We start from the raw sequence: 19,106 nt of genomic DNA on the forward strand, positions 1-19,106 counted from the left end.
GAGTTCTTGGATACCCAAGGCTGATGGAAAAAATACCCTAAATCTGGAATTTCAGGTGTAGCCAGATTCTCAGGAGCCCAGAAGGTCAGGATTTCAATCCCATTAAGGGGAATTTGGGGCCACAGTTGTGCCAAGGGCTCCTGCCTGAAGAAACCAGCTCCCTGCTCATGGTTATTACCTTCTCATGCCTCAGCCCCCACCTTATAATATCTATCGGTTGAAGTAGGAAGAAAGGAAGCACCAGCTCTACTTACTCCCTACTTTCCGACAAGTCTGAGCCTATCCCCTAACTCCCTCCCCTGTCAGGATCCCAGCAAGCCCTGGGGTGGAGCACAGAGATTAGGAAAAGATAGAGCCCTTCTCATATTTCTCTCCTGGAGCCATTTTTGCGATGTGTCACACACACCCTATGACACCTTGAGGGGCAAGTAAGCCCCAAGGGGGGATCTAATCCCCTCACACCCTAATCAGGAATGAGTAGGAGTGCTGGAAGGTTATTTGCACAGAAAAACACAGCAGCTGATAAACTGTGGCTTTTCCAGGATGTGGCCAGAGCCGGCCTTCCACTTTACATATCTCCAGGCCATAAAGCAAGATCAACAATAGGGGGTGAGAAGTCGGTCAGCCCGTGGCCCTCACTGCTCCTGCTCCGCAAGGCCACCCTCTGTCCAGGTCGCTGTGCGGTTATGCTGAGACCGCGGGCCTCTGCAAATAGGGACAGTGTTTGGCTTCCGGGAAAGTGACAGCCTGAAAAACAAGGGGGCAGATGCTTTGAGGGTCCTCCGGTAACCTTTCCTTTCTTGGGCTTGAGCAGTAAGGAGTAAACAGCCTCAGAGCTGCTCAGAGTTCTGCCTGTGGCCCGTGCCTCTGACCTGGGCCTCCCTGGGTCCCGCCTACTGAAGGAGGACTGCCTTTTGAATCAAGTACAGAGATGCCCCCGGTGTCTGGGAATGGTGGCAAGACTGTTGCTCTGAACAAGTGCCTCTAGGGACGACAGGAGAGCCAGGCTATCCTGAGGGCCCTGGGTCCTCAAAGACCCATTTGGGCCCTAGACCTGGCTGGGTCATCAACTTCTGCATGAGTCAGTTACCTCCCCAGGGTTCCAGGTCTCCACTGTAAAAGAAGGGATTGGACAGATCACCTCAGATTCCCCCTGCCCGGAATCACCTGTGTGCACATGTAGTGTGTGTGTGTGTGTGTGTGTGTGTGTGTGTGTATGTGTGTGTGTGTTGGCAGTTTCATTGGGCTCTCCTGGTTACAAAGAACAGAGTCTTGCTCAAGCTACTGGTCGTGGTCACTGTGGACTTACAATCTGTTTTCAGAACCCAATCTGTTCATAGGTGGAGGTACTCCTGTATTCAAAGGGCCAGTTTCACCGGGTCTCTTCCCACTCTGGAATAGAAGGTCCATGAGAAGTTTGTTGTAAGGTCCACCCGAGAATCACAAAAAACAAAGTCTAAAGCAAGTGGACCTGAAGAAAACCAAGGAACAAAGCCTCTCCGTGGAGGAGCAGTGTTTAGACAGATTGCATCAGACCAGAGCAGAGGGCACCAGAATCCAAGCACCTCAGGGCTGAATGGGTTTCACCTCAGGCTCTGCCACCAACATGACAGTGGCTTTGCGGTGCTTTCCTTCTCAGCTCCCACTGAGTGGGGCTTCTCAATTCTCACTTCTTTATGAAAATGAGGAAGAGACAGGTTTGCCATGAAGCTGATGGATCTTAAACAGCTGCACCTCTCACTCGATCAGGCTCCTTTCGAAGCCCTATATCCAATTTTGTGTTCGTAATTTAGGGTCCTTTTTCCTAAAAGGGGGCCTCTGTGTTGTATAAGCTTCAGGCCTGTGGTAGACGGTCCCCCCCCCCCCCCGGCTCCTTTGACCCCATAGCTGTTCTCACTGAAGAGGCAGGGTCTATTCCCCTCCATGTCCCGAGTCTGGACCAGGCCTGTGACCTACTTTGCCAAAGAAAAGGCAGCAGATGTAATGGTGCACCAGTTCCAAACCTCAGCTACAGAGGCCTCTTACACTTCCTCTTGCTCTCATATGCCTCTGCTCCTGCCGTGAGAAGGTACTGGCTGGCCTGTGGGTGGATGGAGCGACACGTGGAGCAGAGCCAAGCTGCCCCAGCCAACAGCCAGCTGACCCCCAACACCCATGGAGCCCACCTGAGACCAGAAGGGCCACCCAGATTAAATTGCCAAATCACAACCTTGTCCTGTGTCACTGAGTTTGGGACAGTTCATTGCAGCATTGTTGTGGCAACAGAAAATTAAAAGAAGACCCCAAAACATAGACCCGCCCTACAGCAGCTGCTTTATCCTCGGCTCTCTACAGCTTTAGCTGCCACCTGGCTTCTGTTCATCCAGATCCTCTCTGCCCTTCTGACTTTCCCTTACAGCTCCTCACAGATGGCCCCTTCTGCCCCTCGAGACCTCACCCACTCATCTCTCTCTGATGTGGTTCAGATCAGAACAGACCTTGGACCAACCATCTGCGGCTTGTGATTCAAAACAATACGTTGGTCTAAACTACAAATGCGATACATGTTCACCTTAGGAAAATACATTATGAAATACAGGTGAGGTAAAATATGTATATTTAATTGCCTCTAATCTCACCACCCTGAGATAATCACTTTTAACATCAAGGTTTATACGTCCGTCTTTTATCTCTTCCTGCAGAAATGCCCAATTATTTCAGAAATTGAGCAGAGTCACTAATGTGTTGTATGAGCTCATGTCACTCATTGCTCAATAGCTTTTCACTGCAAACAACACTGTCTACTTGGGGGAAAGACGTCCTATAAACAAATGTCATCAACAAGGATGGTTTTAAAACTTTGGGGAGCCAGCTCACATTTCTTCTGGATGGAAATGCATCCAGGGACTGCAATCCCAAACTCCTTATGGTCACTGTGGACTTGCAAACTATAGACAATCTGTTTTCAGAACCCAATCTGTTCATAGGTGACAGAGCTCCAGTATTGAAAGGGCTGGTTTGGCTGGGTCTCTGCCACTCTGGATTAAAGGTCTATGAGGGCTGTGTCTCCAGAGGCTAAAACCACGTTTGTCACATAGTAGATGGTCAATAAAATAACTGATGGGCAGTGAATAAACAAATGAACTATTTTTACTGCATTGTCAATCTTCCCCTGGCCCTGTAAGCTCTGCTTAGAAACTCTGTCTAGCACCTAAGAACCAATCGCAAACAAGAATTGTTCTCAGCAAACGTTCCCGAACCCTTTCCGTTCCCCTTGGTCCCAAGTACACTCCATCCTTCATCTTTTCTACCCACTATGTGCTATGCTCCATATTTTACATGGTTATCACATTGAATCCTCACTACGTATCTAGAGGAAAGGTGATATTAACTCCACTTTTCAAATGAAAAAAGAAACATCAAGGCTCAGAGAACAAGCAACTTGTCCAAGGTCCCATGGCACGTTGTTGGCAGAGCCAGGATTCAACACCAGGTCTGGCTCACATAAGCACGCCCTCCGATTCCTGCCGGAGAGGTTAAGAGAGAAGCCAGCCGCCCTTAGATTCTGCTCAGTGCTGACAGTGAAGAAGGAACCTGACATCAAAGACTTTATAAAACAGGCCATCCTTGATCTCTTCCCCCTCCTGCACACTTCACACCCTGAAGGTCCTCAGGAGAATGATGTGGACACCCCAGGCTTCACATCCAAGCTCTATCCACACGCCTGAAAACAGTTGCCCTTTGGCCACTCCTCAGACCGGCGACACACACAGTGAGCTTGGGGCAAAGCATAATCTATAAAAGGGATGCAGGCCTCTGGCCCTGTGGACCACTCGTTACATGCAGAGGGGCACAAACTGAGGTGAGCCAGGTCTCAGGGAAGTCCTGGACTTAGGGAGCAATACTTCACTAATGTTTGTAAAGTGATCAGCTCTGAGCTCTCCAATGTGGCCCAGAAAAAGTTCTTAGAGTCATCAGAGGCTTCCTGATGTGAACGTCTCCAGGGAACTACTGCTTCTAGAAAGGCCAGTACAAGAGCATCGTCCTGCCCCTGGCCGAAGGCAGGACTCAGCTGGATCTGAAATTCTGAACCCTGTCACCCTGGACCGTGTCCCCACTGAACCAGAAAAGGTCCCAAGAAGATGGAACTGTTTTCACATAATGAGAGATGAAAGTGATAAGAACTCTTCTCCCTGGAAAAGAAATGGATTAAAGGGAAAAGAATCAGAATCTTTTCTATCCTTTTAGTAAATGAGCAAGGTGGACACGGAAGGAATGACTCCTCATATTCTGGAATATTCTCTCTGGGAAGCACTTCTTCAAGCCTGAGGAAGTTGGATTTGAGATGTAAACTATTAAAACCACTACCCATAACAAACAATTGGAGCCCTTTAACCCAGGAGGAAATAAAAGCTGGATAGAATTTGGTTTGGGAAGAGAGGGGTTGGGCGACCATAAACATGGAACATCCAAGGTCAGCGTCAAGGACAACCTCATGTTTGCCCTGCTACCCATTTCATGACACTGTCAGAGACAAACAGTGCTGGGGCCGTGGGTCGGGCCCAAGAAAATCCTGTCAATCATTATGCTTTTATTTTTTGTTTTTTTTAAGTCTCTATTTTATTTGTTTGTTTGTTTGTTTGCTTTTGTTTGTTTTTGCAAGTCCAGCTAAAGTTAGCATGTCCTAAGCCTTTCCAACAACTTTGATGCTTGCCTTTGAAAAGTGGCTATTGTCCACTTTGAAACTAAGGCATTTATATTCATTCATTCATTCATTCATTCATTCATTCATTCACTGAGAGATTGCTGGGTACCAGCCTCTGGATGTATATTTCTTCTCAGTTGCTTATGATTCCTTCCCCATACAGCACCTGTCCACGTTTATTCTCCCTGCTTCATCCTCCCAGTACAGAAGTGGCCTCCTCTCTTTTCCCAAACTCTGTTTTTCTTTGAAATGTTGTCCTCTCCACGGCCTTGTTCCAGGGCCAAGTGCAAACTCTTCCTAAGGCATATAGCTAGACATCCTGTTTATTATTTTTTTATTCTACAGTATTTTTCTAAGACTTTCCCATACAGGAGATCCATTGCATTAGTCCAGGTCTTCCAAAACAGCAGGTGTCAAAAGGGAATTAAATGTGCAGGGATTTTTATCAGGGGAAACACCTAAGGGAGAAATGGGGTAGGAACCAGGAGAGGAGGAGAGAGCCATGAGGCCGTGATGCAGGTGTGACCCCACGTGAAGGAGAAAGGCCAGGAAGGCTGTGTGGAAGTGTCGAAGACCACCACACAGTCTCTGGAAGAAGGTTCTGTAAAACCACAAGGCGGTCCTCATGCTGACATCAGCTGTCAGGGGAGTCCTGTGTCTCCCGGAAACAGGCCTGCCTCAGTGTCCCTGCCACGCTCCACCTTTTGCTGGGGATTGCCTGTGGGAAGCATGGCCGCAGGGCAGACACCACCGATGGATTGCAGAGCGCAGCAGCAGGCCCTCAGTCCCTGACGCCCCTGTGGTTGGAAGTCTGAGAGGCACATTCTCATGGTCACCTCAGATGTTTATTAACTTGAGGTGAAATAAGATTTCCTCTATGCTTTCATGTCTTCTTCAGTGACTTTACTAGGAAATCAAGCGTTTGACATGTGCGTGTACTCTTCTGTGTGTGTGTGTGTCTGTGCATGTGTGTTTATGTGTGTGCACACATGTATATGTGTGTTTAGAGGAACCCACTCCCCCAGCCACGAGGAAGCCTAATTCACACTGCAGGCCCTCATGCCTCTCTGTTGCTCCCTTTCAGACCATCCTGGTGGGCGACAGTGGCGTGGGGAAGACATCTCTGCTGGTTCAGTTCGACCAGGGCAAGTTCATCCCCGGCTCCTTCTCGGCCACCGTGGGCATCGGATTCACAGTAAGCGCCCAGCCTCCGGGCCCTGGTGCACCTCTGTCAGGGTCCCAGCAGGAAACAGGTGGACACTCATGTTAGATCATTCAAGAAGGTTTCATATAAAACTACATATCAGGGTGGAGGCAGGGTGCTGGGGAAACAGGAGGGATGGTGCAGTGGCCTTGGGTAGTTACAGGGCCTCCCTCCCACCCCCTAGCCTAAAAGGTGAGAGGAGGGAACCGTCACCAGACACAGGGACAAAGAGGGCTGTGTGGAGAGGGCTGGCTGGCGGGAACATAGCAACGCATAGTAGCCTCACTGGGAGGGAACCAGGGCAGTAAGTCTCCCTCCCACACTGCTCTCTTCCTGCTCCCCCATCTCCTTCTGGGACTCCCCATTGGCTGAACACTCCCCTTTTCTAGAAGCTAGAAAGCAAGGGAGTGTGTGTGTGTGTGTGTGTGTGAATTTTTCAGTTTCTTTTATTTTTATCAATTGTTGCTTTATGTTGATATGCCATGCTGTTAGATGCATTAATGTTTTTCTTAATGGATTCTTTTATTTTTCAATTACAGTTGACATACAATATATTAGTTTCAGGTGTACAACGTAGTGATTAGACATTTATATAACTACGAAATGACCACCCCAATATGTCTAGTACTCACCTGGCAGCCTACATAGTTATTACAATGTTATTGACTATATTCCCTATGCTGTCCTTTACAGCCCCATGACTGTTTTCACCACTGGCAATTTGTACTTCTTAATCAGCAAGGGAACATCATGATACAGATTGCTCAGGTCCACCTTCCAGGGCAAGAGGAATCTGGAGAGGCAAAGGGATGGCTTAAATTTTTAAGCATAGTCCAACCTTAGCATTGTCATGCTGGCAGGCCAAAGGTTAAGATTCAGTCTCTCCCTGGACACAGCGCCTCAAGGCAGCTCAGATGAAGAAGTCTTCCCAACCCTCAGCCCTTCTGTGGGCCAAGAAGTCCTCCCCCCATGGCACATCTTTCTCTCCACTTGTACCACGCCTGCTGGCCACTCCCAGTGACCCTTGAATCCTAGGAAACCTTTAGAGAGGGTTTGGCTCCGCTCTTAGACTGTGGCAGGAGCTGCAGGGCCCTCGTTTGGGGTCTCCAGAATCCTCATATCCAGAGATGGGGAAGAGCAAATGTCATTTCTTGGGCAGCATGGGTGTTTGAGAGGCCAGCTTCTGCGACCGAGCAGAGCACAGGCCTGCGAGGTCACACTTGGGGCTAGGACACAGCAGATTCACACTGGTGGGAAGAGGAAAGAACCCCAGAAATTGGGCTTGCCCCTTGGGTCACAGTGAGGAAGGTGAGGGCCCACGATGAACAGGGCTTCAGAGGGAAGCAGAAATGAGTGCCTGGCCAGGGTGTGTGTCAGGGTCCGGAATCCAACCTGAAGCACCAGTGCCCAGGGCTCTCCCACGACTGGGAGCTGCTGGGCTCCGGAGTGTGGGAAGGGAAAGGCTGAGTCCCAGGAGGGCGAGGCTGCCCTGACAGTCCCTAGGCGTTGGACCAGCTGCCATGAAGCGAACCAGGATGTCTAGTGCCAGGCATCCCCCACCACGGGCTCATGCCCAGTCTGTACCCTACAGTCACACTCACGTCTCCTCGCCCACTCCACACTTATCCTCCTCCCTGTCAGACTCAGAGGGCAGAGAGCGAGGTGGATGTGGGTGTGGTTATGGGTATGCAAACTCTGATTCACACTCCACAGATGCACAGGGCGGGACCTCCAAACTTTGCCACTAGCCTGGTGGGGAAAGTGAGGCAACTTGCCTGTGAAAAAGAAAATAGTTGTGCTCAAGCTGAGACTGAAGCAGCCTGAGACAGGCCAAGCCAAACCCTTCCTCTCTCCTCAGGCTGAACCTTCTAGAGCCTCGCTGTTTGCTTGGCATCAGTCAGTACCAGGAAGGTTCGATTCACCACAGGATGAACCCCCGGGCAGCTTACACTGAGTGAGAGCCTGAGGGCCCAGCTCAAGCCTGAGCCTGGGGACACCTGGATCAAGTGTACGACCTGGGAGCACAAACAGACCACACCCTGCTCCTTAGCTGGGACACCAACCCAGGGGGGCCCCCACACTGGTGGTGGGGGGCAGCAACAGCAGCCTGTGATAGGACCCACATGACCGACCCTGGGCCTAGGAACAGTTGCTCACTTACAAAGAGGTTTGAGACTCTTGCTGAGAAAAATGTCTGTCTCCTCCACAAGCCCCCTGCCCACACCGTTGTCTATGATCGAGACACCCCCGCCCCCCGCCATTCCTTTCCTTTCCGGAGACAGGTCTCTTTCCAACCCTCTGCTCAGAGCAGCTGGCTCTTTGCACAGCAGCTAAAATCTCCCATATTGTGTCGAACAAAAGGGCTGGAGGATATTGGGGTCTCCCTCATCAGTGGCCTGGGGGTCCCCGAAGAGCCAGGCTACAAGACATTGCTTATCCGTGTCATTCACACAAGGGATTTTAAATACTGCTTATAGCTGCCTATTTGCAAGTGCCCTGTGGCGGGTCCTGGCTGTGGCCCGGAATTCCTGCGTTGTGGTAACTGAGGCAGAGGGAGCCACTGAAGCTCGTGCAGGCCCAGCTCATAGGGTTGAGTGCGGCCTGGGCAGCAGGAAAGAGAAGGAGTCCTGGGTCTTCCACTTTAAAGGTCGAGGGTGAGTGGGGTGACTAGCTGGGTGTACCAGGGCCTCTGAGCAATCTTTACCCCAGAAACCAGCAGGCCCGTTGCCTTACGGAAGTGGGACCTGCCCAGGTTCTGTGTGGATGACTCTCAAATTATGGTTTTCCTCAACTCCTCCACCACCTGCACCATCACACTGGATGCCAAGTCCTGCTGATGGGTTTACTGGGGTGCTGACATCAATAGGGTCCACACAGTAGCCTTTCTAGCCAGCCCCTCTCCCACCCCAATTCAGTCCCTCCTTGTTACTTCTTGCCTCAGTGTTCCCCAAACTCTCTAGCCTTGCCTAAACACCACTGCAAAATTCATCTTTGGGAAGCCTCGCTCTGCTCAGCCTCCACCCAACACCCTCAGTGGCTCATGATTGCTTTGCAAATAAAGCCTAAATCCATCATCCACGCAGCTTCTCCTCTCCCAGACATGGCTCCCTGTTGGAATCCGACCCAATGTACATATGGCATGTCCCCCTCCAGAAAATAACCCCAGCTGGTGACAAAAATCACAGGGCTGGAGGTGGGTATACACACAATCCCCAAAGTCACTCCTGCCCTTGCCACTCACCCCCAACACCTAAGCAAAGAGGGGCAGGTGGCCCTCCTCCTATACACCCCTCAAACGGTCCCTTTATAATACACCCACCCTGTTCAGAGAGTGGGTGGTAAGCTGAATGAGCTTGTATAGAATGTCAGGAGAGGGGGTAGTTAAATGGTTGGCCCAGCTGAGCTCTGCTATGGGCAACCCAGGACACACTGCCACCCTCTGCCACCAGGAGTTGCAGGGTTCCTAGGATGTCCTGGGGCCTCTGCTCAAAATGATCCACAACTCGTGAATTCATTTGATATTAAACATTTAAGGTCTACTAGGTGACAAGGGGGGGCACATGTGAATAAGGCCGTCCCCGCCTTCAGGAGTGCCTAGATTGGTAGGAGTGTGGGGGAAAGGCTCTCCCATCCAGGTGTAGACTATCCTGGGCGCAACCCAACAGGTTAGGGAGAAAAGAGAAGTAATCATTCTGAAGGGTCAAAGTTCGAGCACCAACCATCCAGCGGCCAGATGTGGAAAGATGAATAAATATCGGTCGGTAAATAAAATTATATTCACATGAGCTCGGGCTGGGCTGCATTAACAAAAGTGAAACTGCCTGGTCGCTGTCCTCAGAAAAGCAGGTCGCTGTCCTCCTCTCAAAGGCAGCACGGCCGAGCTGGTGCATCCCCAGCGTCCGCTCCTCCCCTCGACCCCGCCCCGGGGGCCACCTGTTGATCGCCCTCTGGCCGGGCTCGGGCGCCGCCTGCTGGCCGCGCAGAGCAGAGGCAGCGGGAACACGGATGCGGATGCTCTGATCCCAGTGATGCCAGACCTTCCGCAACAAGCGGGGTCTCCAGGGACCGCTCCCCGTGGGAGCCTAACCCCCACGGCTGACGGCCTTGGGGAACCGTTCCTGGGGCTGGATTTGGCCCATGCCCTCAGAGGAGGAAACAGGGTCAGTGTTGCCTAGGGGGCCCTCCTGCCCCTTCGGGCACTGACACTGAGGTCCTAAACGCCCTTGCGGGACTGCCCGCTCTGGGCCGGTGTAGCTGGGGTGGTGGGAGGGAGGAGCCTGTTGGGGTCCGGGCCGCAGCGAAGGTGGGGGGAAGGAGTGGGTGGAGCCTAAGGCGGAGCTATTTCTGAGCTGTCCCTTGCCCGCCGCCTGCCCCAGCTCACCTCTCGTCCAGGAACATGACGGGCACGCCTGGCGCCGCTGCCACCCGGGATGGCGAGGCCCCCGAGCTCTCCCCGCCCTGCAGTCCGAGCTACGATCTCACGGGCAAGGTGGGTGGGCACTGCGCCTAGCGCTAGGGACTCCCGTGCGGGTTTTGAGGGCCACCCCTCCCCACGTCCTTTGCCCTAAGACCCTGGCGTTCCCGGGCGTAAGCACCTTTCTGGCTGCAGCTGCGTTACACTCAGCTCTTCCCCCAGGCAGCTGGGTGTCCCAGAGTAGGGAGGGAGGATAGAGACGCAGCTCCTGAGACCGTCCCAGTCTCTAGGGATCTGAGCTGGCACGGTGGAAGGTGGGAGAAGTAGGTCGGAAGTGAATCCCCACCCAATTTTCTTCTGCCACCCTCCCGCCAATATGGCTCCCCTGGGACCCCACGATTCTCGATAAGGGTTTACCTTCCTGGGCACAGGCGCCCGAAGTGCTGGGATATAGGGATGCTTGGAAACCCAGAGCGGACGCCCCCTGGCGGCTGAGCAACTTGAGGTTAATACCCTTTTCCCAGCTAAGCTCTCAGCTAGCACGTAACAGCCAGTTTCAAGACCTTAGGCCCCAAATTCTTGAGATCCCCAGATGCCCCCAAGTCCTACCTCTTCCCTTTCCACTATTGCCTCATACGTTCTTCCAGGAGGATGTTGCTAGCCAGAATGCAGGCCCACCTGGGAATTTTTAGAACCTGAGAAAGATCTATGTGGTTAGTCACAATGCCCCCACCTGGGAGAGTGTAGGTCAGCTCTCTGGGGCTCGGTTCCTCCGCGAGGTGGCCCTGCACACAAGCAGGTGAGGGTGGAGGTGGACACTGGTCTGTCTGCCCTCCCTCCATGCTCTTGGAGCAGGCAGTTACTAGGATCGCTGCAAGCGGTGTGGAGGGAGCCCAGACCTTCCACTGTTCCTCTAGGCTTGGGGATAAGAGAGGGGGCGAGCCTGTTTCATGCTAGAAAGAGACCTGCCTCTTTCTGTGCCTTGTTTTCCTCCCCACGCACGGGGGCTCACTCGTGAAAGAAGTCTGGGGCCTCCACCCCCATTGTTTCAGGGGAAGCCACTCTGCAAGTCACCCGCCCAGAGCCGTTGAGATAGGCGTCCTGTGTGGGCTCTCAGCAGGAAATGGGCCCCTGTGCCTTCAGTGGGAGGGAAGCTGCTGAGGGCCAGCCCCTGGGCCAGTGGGGACCACCTGACCTCCTCACGAGACAAGCCAGCTGGACTGTTTGCTAGGAGGTAGCAAGGCTGGGCAGCTGTTTGTGTTTAGTGGCTTTGCCTGGCTGGGTAGGTAGCTGGCATCGTTTGCTCAAGGCAGCTGTGATCTGTAAAGTACACAGGAGCTCACCCTCCCTCCCTCCTTTCCCCTTGGGGGCTGGGACCCAGGAGCCAGGGAGCAATGCGGGCTCCAGAGGGCCCTCCCAGTCCCCAGCCCTCCATCTGTCCCCTGGGCCAAGCAGCATCTGCGGAGAGTTGGCTCCTGGCCTCCACCAGCCTGTGTGCACCAAGACTTCCCCAGGAGACCGAGTTCGGGACAGACTGGGAGGAGCTTGGCAGGAGCTCCTGGGCTGGATTAGAGGGGATGGGTGCTACCGGCAGGCAGTACCCAGTCCTGCGCCACTCTTCTGGGGTCTTAGGTTGTTCACACCAACATTATGGTTCCTAGCCACCGACTGAGTCTAGAAAGGCCTCAAAGAAATAATCCCTCCTGCCTTCTAGCCACTGTGGAACTAGGTCACAGATAGTTTAAAGAATCTTCCCCAAGTCCCCCCAGTTGATTAGCCAGGACCCCAGCCTTCATACACCTTTTACTGAGCCCTCCTGCCTGTCTACCAAAGTTAGTTAATCCCAATAGCCCATGTGCACAGCAGGAAAACCTTTGGGCTCCATTGTCATGGTCAGAGCCTCAAAAATAACTCAAACCCAGTCCCTGCTCAAACCACTAAGTATCTAACCTGCCCGTTGTGAATTTTCCAGCAGTAGGTCTAGACCTCTGTTCTCCAAGATTGAGGAATGACTGGACAAAGGGCTTCCCTTCCTCACCCCCCATATTCCTCAGAGAGGATGAGCAGAGATTGGCCAGGCAATAAAGGGGCAGGACACACCCCACCGCCCCACACTCCCAGCCCTACAATGACCCAGTGATGCCAATTTGCAGCCATTTGCCCAACTTGGGAGGTTTCTGCTGAACGAACTTAAGACTAAACTCTCCTCACCTCAATATAAATTTCAACCCTCCCTAATTCATGTAACCTTTTTATAAACATAAAATGTTATTAGAAACTTCCAAATAAATGTTGTGGAAAAGAATCCAAAACATAGTTATTTTCGAATATGCCTTTACAAATGACAGTGTCCACCCCCATCAGATCCTGACCCCTCCCTTGGGTAGGAATCCTGCCCCAGGTATTAACACTTCCCTTTCCCAGTAGTACAGCCCCACCCACACATGCACACATGCCTGGAACACACACAGAAGGAGGGATCAGACATGGTGTGGCAGGGGGCCGATGTGTCTGAGACAAATGCAGTGGCTCTCTAGGGCTCCTCAGCAGTCTGGGCACCTGTTGGTGCTGAGTTTTCAATTCAGGCTTCCAGAATATTGGCTGAAGACAGGAGGGTCAGAGGGAGAGTCTGAGAGGCGAGAGTGTGGGGCGGAGAGGCAGGGTGAAGGCAGCAGCAGGCTTTCCAGAAGCAGGTACCCCTCAGTGCCGTCGTCATCATCCTTCCTTCGCCCTCTGCCCCTCTTTCCAGGGCCTGTCTCCCTGGAAGCCCAGAAACTTGCCCCAACTCCCCATTAACTGCCTCTGCCCCCATCTCCTAGGTGATGCTTCTGGGAGACTCAGGCGTCGGGAAAACCTGTTTCCTGATCCAATTCAAAGACGGGGCCTTCCTGTCCGGGACCTTCATAGCCACCGTCGGCATAGACTTCAGGGTGAGGTGGCTGCAGGCTTTGCCTCCCAGCAGCAAGCTGGGGTCAGGCACAGGGCCACTGCCCTCTCCTTGCCCATCTTGGCTCTTCAGGACAGCTGTGGCTCACTTCCTAGAGGGCACCAGGGGTGCTCCCCAGGGACCAGAGCGGTGGCTAGGTTAGAGGAATCTGGGCACCCCCCTACAGGATATGAGAAATGAGAGACTGAGTCTTCAAGTTCTGCCCCCAGCAGGGCAGAACATCACATGTGTGAGCTGAGTTTCCTGGCCCTCGGCCCCCTTGCTCATCGCCCTCTCACCTGGGCCCCTTGGGCAAGGCTTCAGAGGTCCACCAGCCTCTCTGGAGTTACCAGGAAGCACAGCGCTGCACAAGGTTGAAGAGAGAGGGGGAAAGAGCAGCTTGCCAGGGTCCCTCCTCTCACCTTGATGAACCCATCTTTACGGACCTGCATCAGAGATGCACACCCAAAGGGTCTAACCCTGGCAGCGGCAGGAAGGGTGGTTCTCAGAGGCTTGGTGCCTCCCTCCCACTTGGGAAAATTAGTGGGCAGCTAGAGAGAAGGTGACCCGGCAGATCGGGCCTCTGAGGTCCCCAGATGCTAGTGGACATCTAGTCTCGAAAGACTCAGCTGCAGGACGGGACCCAGCTCCGGGAGAGGCAGACAGAAATAAAGAAGGGGCAGGGCCCCCAGTGCCCAGCCCTGTGCTACCTGCTGAGTCCTGGAGAGAGCCAGGCAGGTCTCAGGCTCCCCTTGCCCTGGCATATTGTGAGAAGAACAGATGGAATGTCCAGAACTGAGGGCTCCGTGGTGAGGGTATCTGGGGTGATCTGGCTACAGACATCCCTGGGGCTCACCACACCTCCTCTAGCCCTGGACAGGGTGTTTTCTCCTTGGTAGGATATCAGCAGAGCACAGGAGCCAAGCCTCCCCCGCCCCCCTCCCGCCCCACCTCTCCCTCTGCCCTTTTTTCTTTCAGAACAAGGTGGTGACTGTGGATGGTGTGAGGGTGAAGCTGCAGGTGAGACCAGAGGCTGCGGGAGAGTGGGGAGGGTGGAGAGGCCTGCCCTTCCTCCTCACCCAAACCACAGGAGGCCTGCGGCCCTGCCCTCAGCCTGGGGTAATTTCCTGTGGGGCCCATGAGAAGAACCGGCTTTTGTTTGTTTGATGTCTGCAGAAAAAGCAGCTCCCAGGCACCCTCTTCTATCAAAGGCAGCTCAAATGCCTTCCGACAAGCTCAGGCTCCTCCATCTCCTCCATAGTTTCCCGGGCCTCCTCTGCTCTCAGAGGCTGGACACCCCCAACCCCTGGGCTGGGGAAGAGGCAACAATTAACTGAGCTTGAGCGCTCAGTAACTACCACCATCCAGGACATTGTCAGCTGTTCAGAAGCCCATGAGAACCTAGAGAAGGAAATATCTCACCTTCCCACACATCTCCCATGTCACAGCATGCGTTCCCTCTGCTAGCACAGTCCCTGCACCCTGGCTCCTTCTGACCATCTGTCCATCCCTTCCTAGATCTGGGACACCGCAGGGCAGGAGCGGTTCCGCAGTGTCACCCATGCTTATTACCGAGATGCCCAGGGTAAGTCCCTCGTGCACTCCAACTGCTTCCCCCAGTCACCTGTGACATCACCCTCTGCCCCAAGTCCCCTGTGTGACCTCTCTCTCCCCTGCAGCCTTGCTCCTGCTATATGACATCACCAACAAGTCTTCCTTTGACAACATCCGGGTAGGTCCCTCTTCCCACCACCCATAGCAGCCAGGCAGGGCCTGTGGAGTTCAGAACTGCCTCCTGCCTTGTGGGAAGGGAGTGGAGCATGGAACACTGCTGACTTCTAAAAATACCTGAGCTGTGACTCAGAAGTAATAAGCTGCTGCTGGGTATTTGATTGGCACGTGAGCATGGAGGCCAGGGAGGCTGGCTGTGCCACTGGCTTAGCCATGACGGTGATTCATGAGTGCATTTCATGACAAAAGTTCAGAAAGTACCCAGCTCCACCCTGGACAATTACCCACAGAGACCAAGGGGAGAACTCAAGCAGAAAAACCTATCCATACGTCCAGCCCAAGTTGCAAGAAAGTGACTCAGGCAGATAGAGTGAATGGCTCTGTCTTTACAACCAAACTATTCGAGAATAGAGATAATAATTCAATAAATACAAGCACTGACTGTAGGCAACACTGTAAAGTTCCACATGCTCCCTGAACCCCACAGGTTTGCAAGCAAACTGGGGGAACAAGACATATAGGTATAAACAGCTTATAAAGAGGATGGAAATCCACGGCACTCACACTGCCACTTCCAACCCCATGCTCATCACTAATCAATCACAGTATTTCTGATCATTGAGCCCTTATGTGGCCTTAGAATACTCAACAGGGTGCTCCAGGAAATAGCTGGTGACTACCAACTGATTTATGAAACAAAGCCTCTGCCATCTCTATATTCCATAGAGCTGGGAGTTGCATTATGTGGGGTTTGAGGACCCTCAGGACTGGAAAGGCCAGAACAAAGATACAGATGAGAGAATGCACAGGGCATCATGTTCAGGGGGACAGTGGGTAGCGTGGGATTATCAAAGAGGGCAGAAGAAGGAAGCGCAAAAGAGAGGTGGAGAATGGCCGATGCTCAAGCTTGGCCTGGCTCAGCTCACCCTCTTCCACAGGCCTGGCTCACCGAGGTTCATGAGTACGCCCAGAGGGATGTGGTGATCATGTTGCTAGGCAACAAGGTAAGTGGCTTTCTGGTGAGGGTCCGCTCACCCGCACCTCCTTTCCCACTGCCACAGAATGAGTTCCATCCAGCCTCATCGCTGCCCAGGAGTGTTAGCTGGACATCCTTCCAGCAAAGGACTCTTTCCAGTCTCCAATTCAGGGGTTAGACCTATCTGGTGTCTTCAGCCATCTCCTCTGCCCTCTTAAAGCTTTGGAAATGCCCCCCTGCACAGAAAGCTCAAGCTGCTACTTTAGAGACCCAGCTGCTCAACCCCTATTACGTCATAGTGTCTGGGGTCCCGGACGCACAGCTAAGACTAGAAAGGGTTAGCCCCAACTGTCACCTCTCTGAGGCTGGGTCACCCCATCCTTGCCAAGGAGAGTTACCGACCTCCCCAAGTGGAAGTGAGATCCCAGGACTGGGAGCTGGGGAACTCAGCCTGAACCGGGTGGAAACCCCGGCCCCATGCCAATCATACCGCTTGCAAGTCCCATAGGCCACCAGCAGAGGGCGGGGCAGTGCCTGCTCCTGGGGCAAAAGATGGGCCAGCAGGGGCAGGAGAGGGGCCAGCTGGGGCCAAGGCTTCCTTCTCCAGAGTGACCCACCTGGGCTTGACAGGCAGATGTGAGCAGTGAAAGGGTGATACGTTCAGAGGACGGAGAGACGCTAGCCAGGGTAAGTGACTGCCTGTGGACACGGTGAGGGGTGGGGGCAGCCAGAGGCTGGTCCTGAGGACACTCTCTCCCTGGCAGGAGTACGGAGTTCCCTTCATGGAGACCAGCGCCAAGACGGGCATGAATGTGGAGTTAGCCTTTCTGGCCATTGCCAAGTGAGAGCCGAGCAGGGAAGGGAACTGTGCAGGGTAGAATGTCACCCAGCATGGCCTGGCCGCTGGCCCAGCCCCCCAACTGCTCTCTGCATTTTGAGGACCATTTGCCCTGGGCCCCGGGAGTGGGGAGGATGCTCAGCTCCTCACTCCCTGCCCAGCCCATTGCTTCTTCCTCTTCAAGGGAGCTGAAATACAGAGCCAGGCAACAGGCTGATGAACCCAGCTTCCAGATCCGAGACTATGTGGAGTCCCAGAAGAAGCGCTCCAGCTGCTGCTCCTTCTTGTGACTCCCAAGGGGCTGAGAGGAGGTTCCAGAAGCCCACGAGAATACAGCCTGCTCCCCCAGATCGGATTGGTTCTGAGCAGCTGAGCCAATGGGGAGAGAGTTGGGGGGATCCAGGGCACAACCCCTTCCCAAGAGGGGGCTATACTCCCACCCCTACCCTAGTTCCTGTAGCTTCTCTGCACCCCCAGGGAGGGTAAAATATTTATACTTCATTTTAGTGATAAATAATTTAATACCAAAAAAAAGGCACCAGAAAACCGAGATACGGACCTGGTAGCCCTTTTGCCTTCTAGTATATACTAGGAGTCCGTGGGTGCTGGGCCTCTCTTCTAGCCGTGATGAGGGTGGCATTGCTCCAGTTGATTACCAGGGACCCTGATGCACTTCTGGGGCATGAGGGCAGGCAGTGACCCGGTTCCCACTCTCACTTCAGCTGAAGGGAGGCTGAGCAGACCCCAGCCTTCATTTCCTCTAGCTCTCCAGAGTCAAACTTCCCCATAAGATGGGCCCTTGTGCAGGGAGCTAGACCAAAGCTTATCTCTTATCAGGGAAGATAAGAAATGTGGAGATTGGGCTGGGGCCCAGCTCCCAGGGAGGGGGAGAGTGGAGTAGCGGAGATTGGGTCTGTCTGGCTACCTCTGGCCTTCCAACACCCCCCCCCCCAGAGGTGTACCCCTTTTCCTTCAGCCCACAATCACATTGGGGTACCTGGAAACATTCGGTTCCCATTCTCTAGCCCTCAGATCCAGGGGAGCCCCTCCTTCCTTAATCCCTTCTCTCACCTGCCTTCCTGTCTCTGCCCCTAGACACCTAAGGTCACAGCAAGGGAAAGGTTATTCCTGTCCCAACCCTTTGGCAGGTATGCAACCCACAGGCTACTTTTTCAAAAAGCTGAGGTGCCAGATAAAGAAAAACCTCTGACTCCTGGAGCAGGTGGGAAGCAAACCTCACCCCATGTGTATCAAGTGCTGCCTCTCCCCTGACTACCAACACCCTTTTCTTCTGAGACAGACGCCAGAGCCCAAACTGCTTTATCTCCCCTCCTACTGAGCCAAGTTAGGGAATGAGAGGTCATCCATTTTCTGGATAAACCAACGTGATGTGCGTGATGTGTGCAAAACAAGGTCATGTGGATAAGACGGGTGAGGAGAGGGGCAGCAATGAGTTTTTGTGGGGCCAAGGTCACATGTCTCCCAAAACCCTGACCCCAGACACCAGAAGGGGACAAGAGACGAGCATGTTATGACCAGAGGCACTTTCACTCCAGCTCTTCCAGGCTATGGGTGGGGGCAGGAGCAAGAAAGAGGTATGCACTGCACATTTCTGAGGCTACTGCATTTGCTTTCAAGGCAGAAATCTTGCTGTCTGAGCAGAGTCAGCAGCTCCTTCATGGGCCAGATAAGGAAGCTCTCCTAGGCCTCTCCCAGGCAGAGCAAGGAGGAGCCTGACCTTGCCCAAGGCAGGTCGCACAGGGTCCAATCACACAGGCTGCTCTGGGCTTCTAGCATTTGTGTTCTTCAGAATTAAACTGCAGTAGTTTGGAAAGTACACCCTGTCCACTGCTTCTTTGAGATGCGCATGGGGCGGGGGATCATGTTGAAAGGATTGGTAGTGCATGTTGGAGGCACTGTCACTGACTGCCAAATCATTTGATCTGCATCCTTTAGTGTTCCCAACTGGTCACCTCACCCTTAACAGACTGCCCCCCAGACTCTGTGACCAGCCTTTCATCTGGAAGGAGCTTAAAGGCTTATCTTAAGGTCCTAATCATTTTTTTTTCTTTTTCTATTGAAGGAAGCCTGGGCTCTTTTCCCTGTAGACTATGCAGAGATTGGTTACCTGACTCTGTTCTGCCTCTCCCCACCCCAACTCCCTAGCCAGACGCTGACGCCAATGCCCAGGCCATTGCCCTAGGTGGCCTGTCTTCAGTGGGCACACCCTGCAAATTCTGCTGCTCTCTGCGGAGCCTTCACCCTGTCCCAGTGAGGATCAGAGCACGCTCCCTCCCCCCATAAGCAGGTCCTGAGACAGCACAAAATGACTC

The 19,106-nt window shown here is 53.2% G+C and overlaps 1 protein-coding gene across 6 annotated transcripts in view; it reads left to right on the plus strand.

The window, feature by feature from the left end:
• RAB37 (RAB37, member RAS oncogene family) overlaps positions 1-18,610 on the plus strand; it is a 47,834-nt gene extending 29,224 nt beyond the window's left edge. Inside the window, exons 2-11 of one of the 6 annotated variants that reach the window (XM_074319341.1) lie at positions 5,769-5,879; positions 10,281-10,377; positions 13,122-13,232; positions 14,207-14,347; positions 14,747-14,813; positions 14,908-14,960; positions 15,898-15,963; positions 16,566-16,622; positions 16,700-16,776; positions 16,958-18,610. In XM_074319341.1, the coding sequence (XP_074175442.1) occupies positions 5,769-5,879; positions 10,281-10,377; positions 13,122-13,232; positions 14,207-14,347; positions 14,747-14,813; positions 14,908-14,960; positions 15,898-15,963; positions 16,566-16,622; positions 16,700-16,776; positions 16,958-17,063 (886 nt within the window). In that variant the 3' untranslated portion in view covers positions 17,064-18,610. Of the gene's footprint in view, positions 1-5,768; positions 5,880-10,264; positions 10,378-13,121; positions 13,233-14,206; positions 14,348-14,746; positions 14,814-14,907; positions 14,961-15,897; positions 15,964-16,565; positions 16,623-16,699; positions 16,777-16,957 lie in introns of those variants that run through there. The other 5 variants (XM_019745515.2, XM_074319343.1, XM_074319342.1 and 2 more) reach the window with 5 other exon arrangements.
• The last annotated feature ends 496 nt before the right edge of the window (positions 18,611-19,106 follow it).

Source organism: Rhinolophus sinicus, linkage group LG15, assembly GCF_036562045.2.
Source record: "Rhinolophus sinicus isolate RSC01 linkage group LG15, ASM3656204v1, whole genome shotgun sequence".
NCBI lineage: Eukaryota > Metazoa > Chordata > Mammalia > Chiroptera > Rhinolophidae > Rhinolophus > Rhinolophus sinicus.